This window comes from Portunus trituberculatus, chromosome 18 (genome assembly GCF_017591435.1).
Source record: "Portunus trituberculatus isolate SZX2019 chromosome 18, ASM1759143v1, whole genome shotgun sequence".
In the NCBI taxonomy this organism is placed as follows: Eukaryota; Metazoa; Arthropoda; class Malacostraca; order Decapoda; family Portunidae; genus Portunus; species Portunus trituberculatus.
In genome coordinates this window covers 3,610,621-3,623,964 of record NC_059272.1, presented here as the reverse complement: position 1 = coordinate 3,623,964, position 13,344 = coordinate 3,610,621, and the positions used below count along the sequence as shown (strand labels likewise).

The 13,344-nt window shown below is 39.5% G+C and overlaps 1 protein-coding gene across 4 annotated transcripts; it reads right to left on the bottom strand.

Moving 5' to 3' along the window:
- Positions 1–3,038: 3,038 nt before the first annotated feature.
- LOC123505786 (protein SGT1 homolog) lies at positions 3,039–13,294 on the bottom strand. Of its 4 annotated transcripts, none has more exons than XM_045257471.1 (10): positions 13,153–13,294; positions 11,268–11,319; positions 10,867–10,957; positions 8,728–8,865; positions 8,227–8,328; positions 7,823–8,004; positions 7,169–7,276; positions 6,100–6,190; positions 5,024–5,220; positions 3,039–3,391 (listed from the first exon to the last, which is right to left on the bottom strand). In XM_045257471.1, exons 1-10 carry the CDS (start codon positions 13,170–13,172, stop codon positions 3,284–3,286), a joined length of 1,089 nt encoding a protein of 362 aa, XP_045113406.1. In that variant the 5' UTR covers positions 13,173–13,294; the 3' UTR covers positions 3,039–3,283. The 4 variants fall into 4 exon arrangements, with proteins under 4 accessions (XP_045113406.1, XP_045113408.1, XP_045113410.1 ...); XM_045257473.1 differs by lacking the exon at positions 13,153–13,294 and adding an exon at positions 12,600–12,692; XM_045257475.1 differs by lacking the exon at positions 11,268–11,319 and having other exon boundaries at positions 13,153–13,198.
- Between the last annotated feature and the right edge of the window lie 50 nt (positions 13,295–13,344).

Here is a 13,344-nt window from a genome sequence, read left to right as displayed (position 1 = left end):
TGAAGTTTTCAATCTCAAATGTAAAGGAAACCTAAAAATAAGTGAATGGCCTTAAAAACTTCAATAAATGAACATAAGGCACTGTGGAGAGTTGTGAAGAGCTCATAGACCAATCTTAGGGTAAGACTGAGACCACACGACACTCCACACACGGAGAAGTGAGGACACAACCACTCAAATTACATTCCGAACCTACTTGCTGCTAAGTGAACAGGGGCTACACATAAAGAGGTTTGCCCATTTGCATCGCCACACCAGGGACTCAAACCCAGGCCTTCTAGGTTGTGAGCCAATTATGTTAACCACAACACTATGTGTGTGTGTGTGTGTGTGTGTGTTTTGGTGTCTAGAGACATGTTTTGGGTATGTTTGAGTGTGTTTGGGGTATATAAGCATGTGTTTCTTAGCATCTATGGCTGTGTGGGAGTGTATCTGGGTGTGTGGTGAGACTGAACACTCCCACTGCCATCACCACTGCTGCCACTATAACCCATCTGAAATGTAACTGTAGGTATGTCTGTGATAGCAGTATTTATAGTATGAACGTCTACGATAACTATCTATTACTAAATCTATTATTAATGAGATACTATACTACAAATTTCACATATTGATTTATTGATTATTGTGACATCTTTCTCTTTGTTATAGTGTTTAGTTTGCAACTCTCGAGGGAAAAGAAAAAAAAAAAAAAAAGGTATTCAAAAGGTAGACTATATTTCTTCCATTCTCTATTTCTATTGCCTCTATTCTTGATATACAAGTATTTTTGACAATACACCAGGGTGAATTGATCATAAGTTGAGGAGTATATACATTTTTTCCTGCATATCTATTTTCTTATCTATCTATGAGTTTATTTACTTATTTATTTGCCTACCTATCCATCTATCTATCTGTTTATCTATATGTCTGTCTATTTACTATCTACCAACCTATCAAATGATCTGCTGATCTATCTCTATTTATCTATCTTCACACAAGTAAGCATATATCAACAAACTGGCAGGGATGGCTGGTGGCAACAGAGATGTAATTATAACAACCAGCCTGCATACTTGGTAGGAAGTTGATAGATGTAGATATGGAGACAAGACTCTTTTATGTACTCACTGAACCCTCACTTCAAACTTAATCAACATGAAAGTGGAAGCATATTTCAAAACCTAATTGTTATATATATATATATATATATATATATATATATATATATATATATATATATATATATATATATATATATATATATATATATATATATATATATATATATATATACACACACACACACACGATTGTGGGGGGACACAATGAATGCCTATCATCACCTATTGTCTAATTACTATCTATCTTTACCTCTTTACTTATTCAATTGAGTAACTGTATATCATCTCTTATCATCTGACTATTGCCTATCTACATCTTATCAGTAGTGCACCAGTTATTACCAGTGCCCTATGACAGATCTTACTCCATCCACTCTTTTCTTCACTAGTCATTCAATCACCTACCTAGATCTCTCTACATTCCATCCATGTGTGCATCACCATTACATTAGTACCTATCAATCTATATATCTATTTACAGTCTATTTAACTAACTTACTATCTACATGTGTATTGTCTTTTTTAATATATATGTATAAGGAGCCCCATGCAATAAGGGTCAACACACCACTTAACTTTAAGATATTTAGGGTTAACTTTGAGCAACTGCAGCACATATAAAAGAAAAGCATAATCATAGAGTATTATATATCAAATGAAACCTTATGAAAATAATTTTTTTTTCATATGGGTTTCCCTGAAAAAGAATAAATATATTAAAAAACAAAAACCCACAAAAACAAATGAATTTCTTTATTATCATTGGATTGCTGTCCTGATTGGCCCACAGGGAACTCACTATGAATATGGTATGGTATAATTTTTTGCTAAAAATAAAAAAAAGATTTTTTTAATTTCTTCTCCAAAAAGTTATAAAAAATTAGGATTTTTGTAGTTTTTATTATGTTATGGCATTAATAAAGGCATTATTCATTGACACAATCATTGTTGGGTGCTTTATCCAACAATGAATGTATAACTTGCTTAGGTGGATGGCACTGGATGGAGGGTGGAGGGGTTAATGACCCAAGACTTTCAAGGGCACAAAGTGTAACTATGACATGTACACAACAGTGACACCACAGACTGAGACACACATGGCTGCTGCACACTGATGACTGGCCAAGAGTGTCTAAGCCATACTCACATAGGCTGCCTGCCCGTGTTAGTTGAACCCTCTTGCCTGCTAAAACCTGACCCATCTAGCTGTTTTTCTACACACCAAAGTTAGCAATGCTCAACCTTGTGTAGCTTTGCTATAAGGACAAGTATTGAAATTTGGTTTCTACCACATGTTTCAGTAATGTTTGGCCTGGTGGGAAACACAGAGCGTGATTTTGGTGGTGTGGCCTCTATCACATGGGCTCCTTGTGTTATTTCCTATTCACTTTATCTATCTAGCTATATAGGTATAGGTACTTGTATTATCTATGTATATATTCATTACTTACCAATCTAAACTTTTCATAGATACATACATAATCATGGTTACACAACACCTATTTGTTTATCCACTATCTACTTTACTACATCCCCTATCCATCTATCACAACTACCCATCATTACCTGACTATACATTGCCCATAGCGATATTTATCTGTATCGGCTAGCTACGCTTTACACTTACTGCAGACAGCCCAGGGATTTCTTTAAGGCATTACTAAAGTGTGTTATGAGGTCCCCATAAGTGGACCATTTTTTTTTTTTTTTAACTCTTTATGTTGTCCTTGGCCAGCTTTCTTCTCTTACTTAAAAAAAGGCAAACACTATTGGGGGATTTCAGTGAGTCACCCCAACACTTAAGATTGAGAGGACATGTAGCAGAGTGGAACTGTTTGAGAAAAGAACTTTGATTTGAGAAGAGTGGATGGCTAAAAAAAAAAAAAAAAAGCACTTCTATTCCCTATCAAGTGGAGAAATAAATTGCTAGAGTTCTATGAATCATATTTATTATCTCTTGGATGTAGCAAATGAGGATATTGTAGGCATGTCATGAGCTTGAGTGTACACTTAGATATGGCGCTGGCATGAAATGTGTTAGAAAAATGTACTTCAACATTAATTCATGAATAAAAAAGAGCCTTTGATGTCCTAAATCTAATCATGAGACAATAGTAATATGTGCATTTATCACTTAGAGAAGCAAGAAAAATAGTTAACAGGGGGAGGGGATGTCCTTACTGGTTCCACTTCTTGTACTCCATACCATCTGGCGGCTTCACCTCCACCTTCTGGCCTTCCACCTCCTTCCAGTTGGTGCTTAGAACTGTGCCACCTGACTCCATCTGCAAGAGTGAGAAGAAACTTACATGTTAGTAGCTTAAGAGGAATCTTCCATGTTAGTAGCTTAATGAAGTCACTTGTTATTTGTTTACTTACATGGCTGAGAGAAATAAAAATGACTTTCCACCACACAATTGAACTTCATTATGGACAGTCACAGCATAACAGGCAAAGGGAGATTGTCTTGACAGTTCACTTAGCAAACACACTCAGGTTAATGTTTTCTTATCTTATCTACGAGGGGAGCTAATCTAAAGGAACAAAATAGGGGAGAAAAATCTTCCTTCACCTTAATTTGGCTACTAAAAAATAAGATTACTTATCATTTTATGTAAGCAGGAACTGACTTAGGAGAACAAAATGTATGTGTGTGTGTGTGTGTGTGTGTGTGTGTGTGTGTGTGTGTGTGTGTGTGTGTGTGTGTGTGTGTGTGTGTGTGTGTATTTACCTAGTTGTAGTTTTACAGGGCCTGGGCTTTATGCTCGTGTGGCCCCGTCTCCATACCTACACTTATCCAATCTTACTTTAAAAGTGTGCACACTCTTTGCAGACACTACTTCTTCATCTAAACTGTTCCACGTCTCAATACATCTCTGCGGGAAACTATATTTTTTAATATCTCTCAGACATCTTCCCTTTCTCAGCTTTTTACTATGCGATCTTGTGCTTGGATGTCATATTCTTCTCTCAAGATCAGTTTCTCATTATCCACTTGGTCCATTCCGTTGATCAATTTATAGACTTGTATCAGGTCTCCTCTCTCCTTCTTTGTTCCAAGGTTGGTAGATCCATAGCCTTTAGTCTCTCCTCATATGTCATCCCTTCAAGTTCTGGGACCATTCTTGTAGCCATTTTTGTAGCCTCTCCAATTTTCTTATGTGTTTCTTTTTATGAGGGGTCCACACTACTCCTGCATATTCCAATCTAGGTCTTATTATAGTATTTATCAATTTCTTCATCATTTCTTTGTCCATGTAGTGAAATGCTACTCCAATATTCCTCAGCAAATTATATGTTTCTCTAAAAATTCTATCAATATGGCTTACTGGTTGATTGTTTTCTTCCATCGTCACTCCTAAGTCCTTTTTTTTTTTACTTTCTCCAGTTCTACACCATCTCCCATCTTATAGATTCCCACAGGTCGTCTTTCACTCTTTCCCATTTCCATGACATGGCTTTTGTTCACATTGAATTCCATTTCCCACTTCTTACTCCATTCCCAGATCTTATTTAGGTCTTCTTGCAGTATTTCACAATCCTCCTTTTGCTTTATAACTCTGCACAGTTTCGTATCATCCGCAAACAAATTTATGTAGCTGTTCACTCCTTCTGGCATGTCGTTAATATAAATGAGGAAAAGTATTGGTGCCAATACTGACCCCTGTGTGTGTGTGTGTGTGTGTGTGTGTGTGTGTGAGAGAGAGAGAGAGAGAGAGAGAGAGAGAGAGAGAGAGAGAGAGAGAGAGAGAGAGAGAGAGAGAGAGAGAGAGAGAGAGAGAGAGAGAGAGAGAGAGAGAGAGAGAGAGAGAGAGAGAGACCCAATGAAGTGGCAATTCCTAAAGGAAGAACTAAAGAACGCTTCATATTGGACGACACTTGAGTTTGCTGTCTGATGTTTGGGGAGCAACACTCACAAATGACTTATTCATGGCCCGGCGAGTCTCCTCTGAGCCCTGGCCGTAGATCTTCTGGAAGAGTTTGTTTAACGCTGCATCACCTTCCAACTTCTCCTCCTCCTCCTCCTTCTTGACCTCTGCCTCCAGCTTGTCCCAGTCGTGCTTCTTGGAGGCAGATGTTGGGTATGATGGGACCTTTGTTGCTTCTGATGTTCCTAGGAAGGCACAGAGGCAAGTGTCACTCATCCACTCCTCACTCACATTAATGCCCTGCTTATCCATAATTAAACTAGCAATATTCATGTCTCTAATCTCTTGGCACTATTATTATTATTTTCTAATGTAATGTAATGAGGGCACTGGCATACAGAAAAAAGCCTAACTGAGGTGCCAATTCCTCAATGAAAAATAAATAAATAAATAAAAAAATAAAAAATTTGAGGATAAGTGTCTAAAAACTTCCCTATTGAAAACTTCCATGTCAAACAAAGAGGGAAGTGTAAAAAAGGGGTGAAACAATGTCATTTATAGAACACTACCAACAGTCCTCACCCACACACAGCATTGTCATGTTTACTGAGTGACAATTGTATCTATACACTCAATTCTTCTGGCACTAACTGTCTCATTAACGGTAACAATAGTCCATGAATGAAAGGACAAAGGAACATAGCTTAATGAAATCACTTGTCATTTGTTTACTTACATGGCTGAGAGAGATTAGTACCAATGATGACTAATGAAACCAATCAAATATCACAAGTCGTCATGCAAACTGTTAAACACACAGATCAGACTAAGAGCCACATTATCATTCACTTCACTAACACACCAAAGGCTGGACAAGAGGGCACACCAGTGAAGCCTACATCCTGACACACATCTGCGCCACACCTCCACTACATTCAAAACCCTCATGTTCTAATGACATAGGGTTCTAAAGAGTGTTTCTATGATTCTAGTGACAGATTAACATTTCTACATTACCAACGTTAAATATTTATGAGAACCCGGCTGATCACCTTATGGCGTTTGAAAATAATCATGGTGACTCGTTACAGCAAGCAGTTTCTGAATACGGGTCTAAGGCTTACCTGGAATGGAGGCTTTGACGGAAGGTGGCTCCCCATCCCCTTCCAGGGCACCCCACCTGATACCATCCACCTTCTTCATTTTGATCTCTATCTGTGAGGGGAAAGAGAAAGACATTTACACTGATGGCCTTACTCTGCCCTTATCATCCCTTTAAGTTAGATATACAAGAAATTATTCATAATGTACACAACTATGATGCAACAGACACAGCTCACAATGCACTGAACCTTTCTTGTACTAGAGTTTTACATGCAACGACAGTCTATAATGTACAAAGGCAGTGGATCTGTTTTGAAACGAATGGTCCAATGTGATGAAGGGATTAGTGTAATTTTATATTCTGCTATGAACAAAAGAGTAAACCCATGAAAATAAAATAATGGCCAGAGAGAGAGAGAGAGAGAGAGAGAGAGAGAGAGAGAGAGAGAGAGAGAGAGAGAGAGAGAGAGAGAGAGAGAGAGAGAGAGAGAGAGAATATATCTTGTTTTTAGTAATTGTAACTTCTCCTCATCAGTATTTTCTGGTCTAGCATTCACTTCCTACAATGATCAATCGATTATCAACAATTCTGACTTACTTGTTGTCTGGATTGGTTTAGTAGTGAATTTAGATGTGGTGCTTCAGTGGAAAGTCTGTCTTGTAAGAATTCACATGAAAGTAAAATAATGCCCTTTAAGTACCTTGTCATGGAGAAAAGGAGCACTACATCTGAGTGAGGATAATGCTACGAAGCACTACAAAGTCAGAGCACAGCAATGGTAATAAGAAGAATCTCAGTTAACTCAGACAATAAAAGATCTTCCTCCAGCACCTCAACCCTTTGACTGCCGTACAGTCAACTAATCACCAATCACTCTGAGACATCTTTACTTATCTTACAGCTACACCCAATCATCGAAAGGGGAGAAAATCGCAAAAAGTAATCTTTTTCATCACTAACTTTCACGTGGAAGCTTATTGAAACTTCATGCATTGCTTGTGGTGCTGTTGACTGTTTGGTGTTGCAGTGGAAGGGTTAGCCAGCAGAGCAGCACCTGTGGCACTCCTGGAGGGGGCCGGCACACTCACCTTTGATGGCACCACTCTGAATGAGGACTGTGCGGGGTTGATGGGATGGCACAGGTCCAGCTCCAGGCTGTACTCGGAGCCTGATGGTAGTGGGGCGGACACACTCACCTGGGGGACACAGTTATTGCTTTCATGTCACCTAGTACTGGAATAAATGGCATCACAGTACATCTCTTTTCTAAAATAGAGGTATTTCTTAGTCAAGTCATGCCGTCTGGTACAAGAATACATTGCACAAGACTACAGATCTTCTTTACAATGCATAGGTAAATAAATCTTGGTTTACACAATTTTTACAGAAATTCAGTTTAACAGGACAAAATATATAAAGTAGCATTAAAAATTCCCTTTTTTGTTTATATATTTCTATTACCTTACCTTTTAAATTAAAAGATAGGATTAATAAACAAGAATAAACTGAAGAGATTAATATTATTCATTTACCATATGTGTAAACAGACTTTAGGACAAGAAGTCCAATTTAACATATCGAAATCCTAAACTCCTATTGCTATTAGTTCACATGGATTACTTTTCACACAATTTCTTTTTTATGCAAGTCTATACAGTATGGTGTAAAGAAAGTCATATATTATTCTACCACTATGGGAACCTTTTAACATGAACTACTATCGAAGTCAGTCAAGTACTCACAGTTTTCTCGGTGAAGTCTACTTTGACGTCCTCTTGCTTGAGGTTCTTGACAAGCACTGTGACGATGACAAACGCTTCAGTCTGGTACCAGTCGTGCTTGATCTTTGGTACTGGCATTTCGTTGGGAGCAGTGGCAGCTGCATCACCTGCAGCTTCTTCCTTCTTTTCCTCCATGCTGGTCTCTGCAAACATGAATGGGACAAATTGAGTACATGCCTACATATTACTGGAGTACATTCACAGGATAGTCAAGTTACTGAGAGGAAAGTACAATCAGGATGATTTACAGGAACAACAGAGTAAATGAATCAGCAAGGCTATGTTGAGGGAAACGTACCCTCCATCACAGAGCTGAGGTGTTCAGTCACCGTGAGGTAAGTGAAAGATTTCTGAGGCAGACTTACTGTTGGCAGGGTTGCTGGCTTCACTCAGTCCAAGCTTCTTGATTCGGTCTTCACACCAGGATATCCACTGGCCAAACTGATCAAGCTTGCCCAAGTTTGCACCTGAGATCAAACAAATGTGTTAACAAAAACATTATATACTGGCTTTTATGTGAAAAGTTAATGTAGTATTACTTATGATAAATATTTCAAAGTTGAGGCTTTAGTGGAAAGTCTGAGTTGTAATAACTGCACGGAAAATAAATAAATAAATAAACAAAATAAATAAAACAACAAATAAATAACAATGACATCTGTATCCAGCTATGGTGCAGATTAAGGCCACACTAATGGTAACAAGAACACAAACTAACTAAAAACACAACATGATCAAGATAACAAAACAAAGAAACAGAGAGCAAGTGACCTCAGTGCTGTATGAAATCAATATTATTCTTTACTACTGGTACATAAGCACTCAATAAATATTAATTAGCTATTGTTCCTCCCTCTGTGACTCACCTCCCTTGGCCTTGCCCTTGGTGAACGCCTCAAGAGCCTCCACAAAGCGTCCCAGGTTGAACAGAGCCTTGCCTTGCACCAGGTGACCCTCCGCACCGGCACCAAGATCCACAGCCCGGCTGGCGTCACTGCTCGCCTCTTCGTGTGCAGAACAACACAACACGTCAACACACACCACAAACACTCCTCTACCATTCACCACTGACACAAAGCAACACAACTACACAATGACTCCAATCTGCTCGGGGACTGGGATCTAAGTGGGCCTTTCTGTTTAATCGTTTTTATTACCCCTAGTCAGATTTCCCCTCTTACAATAGAAAAATAAACAAATATAAAAAAAAGTTAATACAGATACTCAAGACAACAGCACTACGAGCCTGACGTGGAATATAAAGTGACTGGTGACTGAAATAACGATGGGTCACATGACAAAATAACAATAATACAAAGAACTTTACTATAAATACAAAGGTGAATGTGGACAGGCGAGGTTTGTTACTATGTGTACTTTTCACTTTTCTCTAAACACCTGCATTTTTTAGTTCATGGTTTTAATTTTTTTCTTTTTTTTTTTGTGTATATTTTTCAAGGATGTCTTTCAGCTGTTCATCTGTTCCTTACTTACTAACATACATTATCGAGAGAGAGAGAGAGAGAGAGAGAGAGAGAGAGAGAGAGAGAGAGAGAGAGAGAGAGAGAGAGAGAGAGAGAGAGAGAGAGAGAGAATATAGCACTAAGAAAATACATTAAAAATTTACTGATTTTTACAGATGAATATAAATACACCCAAACTTACATCAGGTCTATTTTAGCAGCAATACTCATCACTAAACACACATGAGTAACTTGGATCAATTCAATCAACGAGTCTAATTAAATGTGGCTGAAAACTAAGTGATGGTTGTGTCCTAGACTTTGCCTCTCACTCTTTTTCTAACACTAGCATGCTTGAGAAGTTATTAATGTTGTTTTTGAAATAATAGTGTTAGTTACTTTGTATAGTACATGAAGTGGTGAACAAGAGGCAGCATGGCAATTTTTTTTTTTATGAATGCTTGGTAATGTATAAAAATTAATGACACTTTAAAATAACCTAGTTCATGGCTTTGTTTTTGTGAAGAAGTGGTGAAGGAGAGACCGGCATGGCAATTATTATTTTACGTATGCTTGGTAATCTAAGAAAAAACTAATGGCACTGAAATAATTGAGTTCATGACTTTGCTTGCGTGAAGAAGTGGTAAAGGGAGCCTATACTAAGCTGTTAAAGCAAAGGTGATGGGGAAGTTATTCATGAAACTTCAAAATATTATACTGTTGGTGAGTCTAACCTAACCTAATCTCATCTGACCTGACCTAACCTCACCCAACCCAATGCAACCCAGCTAACCTAATCTAACCTAACCTAACTGAACCTGCGTGTATAAATTATGGTTGTGTAGAAGGAAGCACACGACAGACAAACAAGTGGTGCTTCCAAACACTTCTGTGGTGGTGGCTAGCAAGCAGTGAGTGTATGTGAGGCTGAGGCAGGGCAAGGTACGGTACAGTAACAGGGTGGCTAGGCTGAAAGGCACTACCAGCCACACCACAGCAATGCTCATGCTCTACCTGGCAACAATGGCATTTGATGAGGAAGAGGAGTAGAAGAGCAAAGGAAATAAAAGGCAGGTCAGGGAGAGACTTGTGAAGAAAATCTCACAGCAATAATATCATATGAATTACAGCATTGTAAAATACACTGTTGTAGTTAGTCAATGCATGCAACAGTGTGATGAACATTATATTGTATTTTGCTGTTTAACAAGAGTAAGCCTCAGTACAAAAAAGCCAATCCTTGCATTATGATACCTACTCAGCACACACGCATCACCTTTCTTTGTGGACTGGTGTCTCAGTAAACCCTTTTCTTATGTGTTTATTCTTTTGCTGCCCAAGGCCAGTGTCACTGTCGACAAAGCAAGCACCACATTGCCCACCCTGCAGCACGCCCACCACCATCCACCACAGAGACACAACACTCGACAAAAGTGCACTTTTGACAAGCTGGTGCAGTGTTTCATTCATGCAGTTAATACCTTGACAAAGTGGCAACTCTCATGATCCAATGGCTAACAAATGACTCAAAAAGACAATTACCTTTGAATTTCTCTAGCTTCAGCAAATTTTGACTTCTCAGAAGAAACAACTCTGGATTGTCTGGCTTCTCCTTTATTTCAGATGTAATTCGCTGAGGAAAGAGAAACTACATTATCTCTATGAGGGCAACAGTGGTGAGGATAGTAGTGAGTCTCTACCTCAAGCTCAGCACCTCCTTACTTAACACAAGGACTAATCTGTGAACACAACAAAACAAGCAGCACACAAACACAGCAGAGCTAACAGCAACTCAACAAGGAACAGGTGTTGGCCAAGTTGTTCTTATCAAACTCAAATGTCCTACACTGGAGGCTCTGACAGGTGAACACACTACTTCAGTCCTTGAGTTCGTTAGTTCGGCGTGTATCTGTGCAACGTGAACTCAACAAGTGTTACTGTACCTCTATGGCCTCAACGTACTGGTCCTCAGTGGTCAACATGCCCATCTGGCCCCTGGGGAGTCAAGGTGGTCAGGGAGAAAGAGGCATCACTGTGCTGGGTAGCCTCAGTCAACACTCAACACCACTCTCACTACACATATCACAACATCACCCTCTCACAACACACCACACCACACTGCCTAGGAGAAACAACTCCCTCAAGGTACAGTAAGGCTATGCTGGTTCCCTAAAGGGTAGATATTGTACAGCACTTGATGTAAAGCATTCTGTGTTAGGAGAGCAGGTGAGGTGAGGTGAGGAGAGTGTTGTGAGGAGTGGCACTCGTCCTGTCCCTCTCTGTCCCCACACAGCAGCAGCAGCAGCGTCAAGTGGCTCATGTTCTCTGACTGAGTTGGTCTCCTTGTTCATGAGGCTAAGAAGTGCAATGAAAGTGAAGGATGTGGACTACAAGCAGTCTAAACACTGTGTGCACTTGAAAAATCAAAGAAAAGATGTAACTGAAGTGTCCTTGTAGCTACAGCTAAGGATGCTGGGGAAAAAAAAAAAAAAATCCTAAAGTGACAGCACTCACTGTTATATCTCTCATGCACACAGACACACTGCCAAATGCTAACAGTAGCAAATTAATGAAGAATATTTTAAGTAGTAGAATATCATAAATTCTTGGATGAGGGTGACAAATGCACTAACAACTGGTGCTTGTAATGTTGTAAGGCAGCAATAAAGTAAGAAAAAACACAGCAGACAAAGGAGGGGCCAGCTGCACTGCCAAGGAAGCTGCCAGATGACTAATGGCATTGGCACTTGAGGAATGCAATGAGGGCATGAAACAAAGTAGTGACAAGTATAGGCTGCCACAACAATGGATGAGAGTAAGGTAATCAGAATAAGTTAATGATTTACAGGCAAAACTTCAACACTCAACCTGACAGTCACACTAGACAGGCAGACAATCAGACAGTCTTGCCTTCAGAGCAGCTTATCAATCACAACTATTAACTATTAACCCCTTCAGTACCACGATACATTTCCATATTCATTCTGCTTACCTACTATCTGGTGATTTTATACACCTTCAGAAACTCATGTGAGGGATTAAAATAGTGAAAACTGTAGCCATTAATTGACCTTCATTGACTCTTTGTATCTTCAATAAAATGGTCTCATCATACACAAATCTCAAGGTAAAAATGTATCCCAGTACTATACGGGTTAAATTCACAATCTGAAGTATCTCTCATCCAAAACTTGTCTGTCAGAAGGCCTGTACCACTGACACATCACATCCCAGACTCCCACAGCTACACACTACCTACACAGGCAGGGACTCACTCATGCACAGGGCAGCAATGGTGTTGAGGAGGAGTGAAGGCAGGCCAGTGAGAATAAGGCAGTGCTTTCAAGGGAGACAGAAATGACACTGCTGCGCTGGTCTAGGGGTGGCAGAGGCACTATGAGAGAGAGAGAGAGAGAGAGAGAGAGAGAGAGAGAGAGAGAGAGAGAGAGAGAGAGAGAGAGAGAGAGAGAGAGAGAGAGAGAGAAACAATGAATGAATGAATGAATGAACTGAGACAAAAAAAAAAAGATAAAAGACGGACTGAGGAAATAAGATAATAAAAGACAGACATACAAAGAAAAAAAAGTATAAACCTGCACACCTATCCCTGTACTACCCTGCACCACGAACCCCTGCACTCACCACACACCACAGGACCACTCACCACTCACCACCGGCTACTGACACTGACAACCACCATCACCACCTATACGGGGGACACAGGGATGAAAGGGGAGAGGGAGTAACAGTCATGCGTTTTTGATAGAGTAATACAGTAAATAAATGGCAGTGGTGTGTATTTGGGTTTGAATACACGTTGGTACTCACTGCAGGGAGGTAAGGGGCATCTTGTAAGGAAGGTTGGGTATTCGCAGCTCACTCTTGCCTCCCTGCTTGCCAAGAACCTTCTGGACACCATCTGCAGGAGGAGAGCTGGACTGTTTACTAATGCTATTTGTCTAGTTCTCTCTTTTTACACAGTGTATGGGGGTGAAAAATGGCAGTTAAATTAAAGGTTCA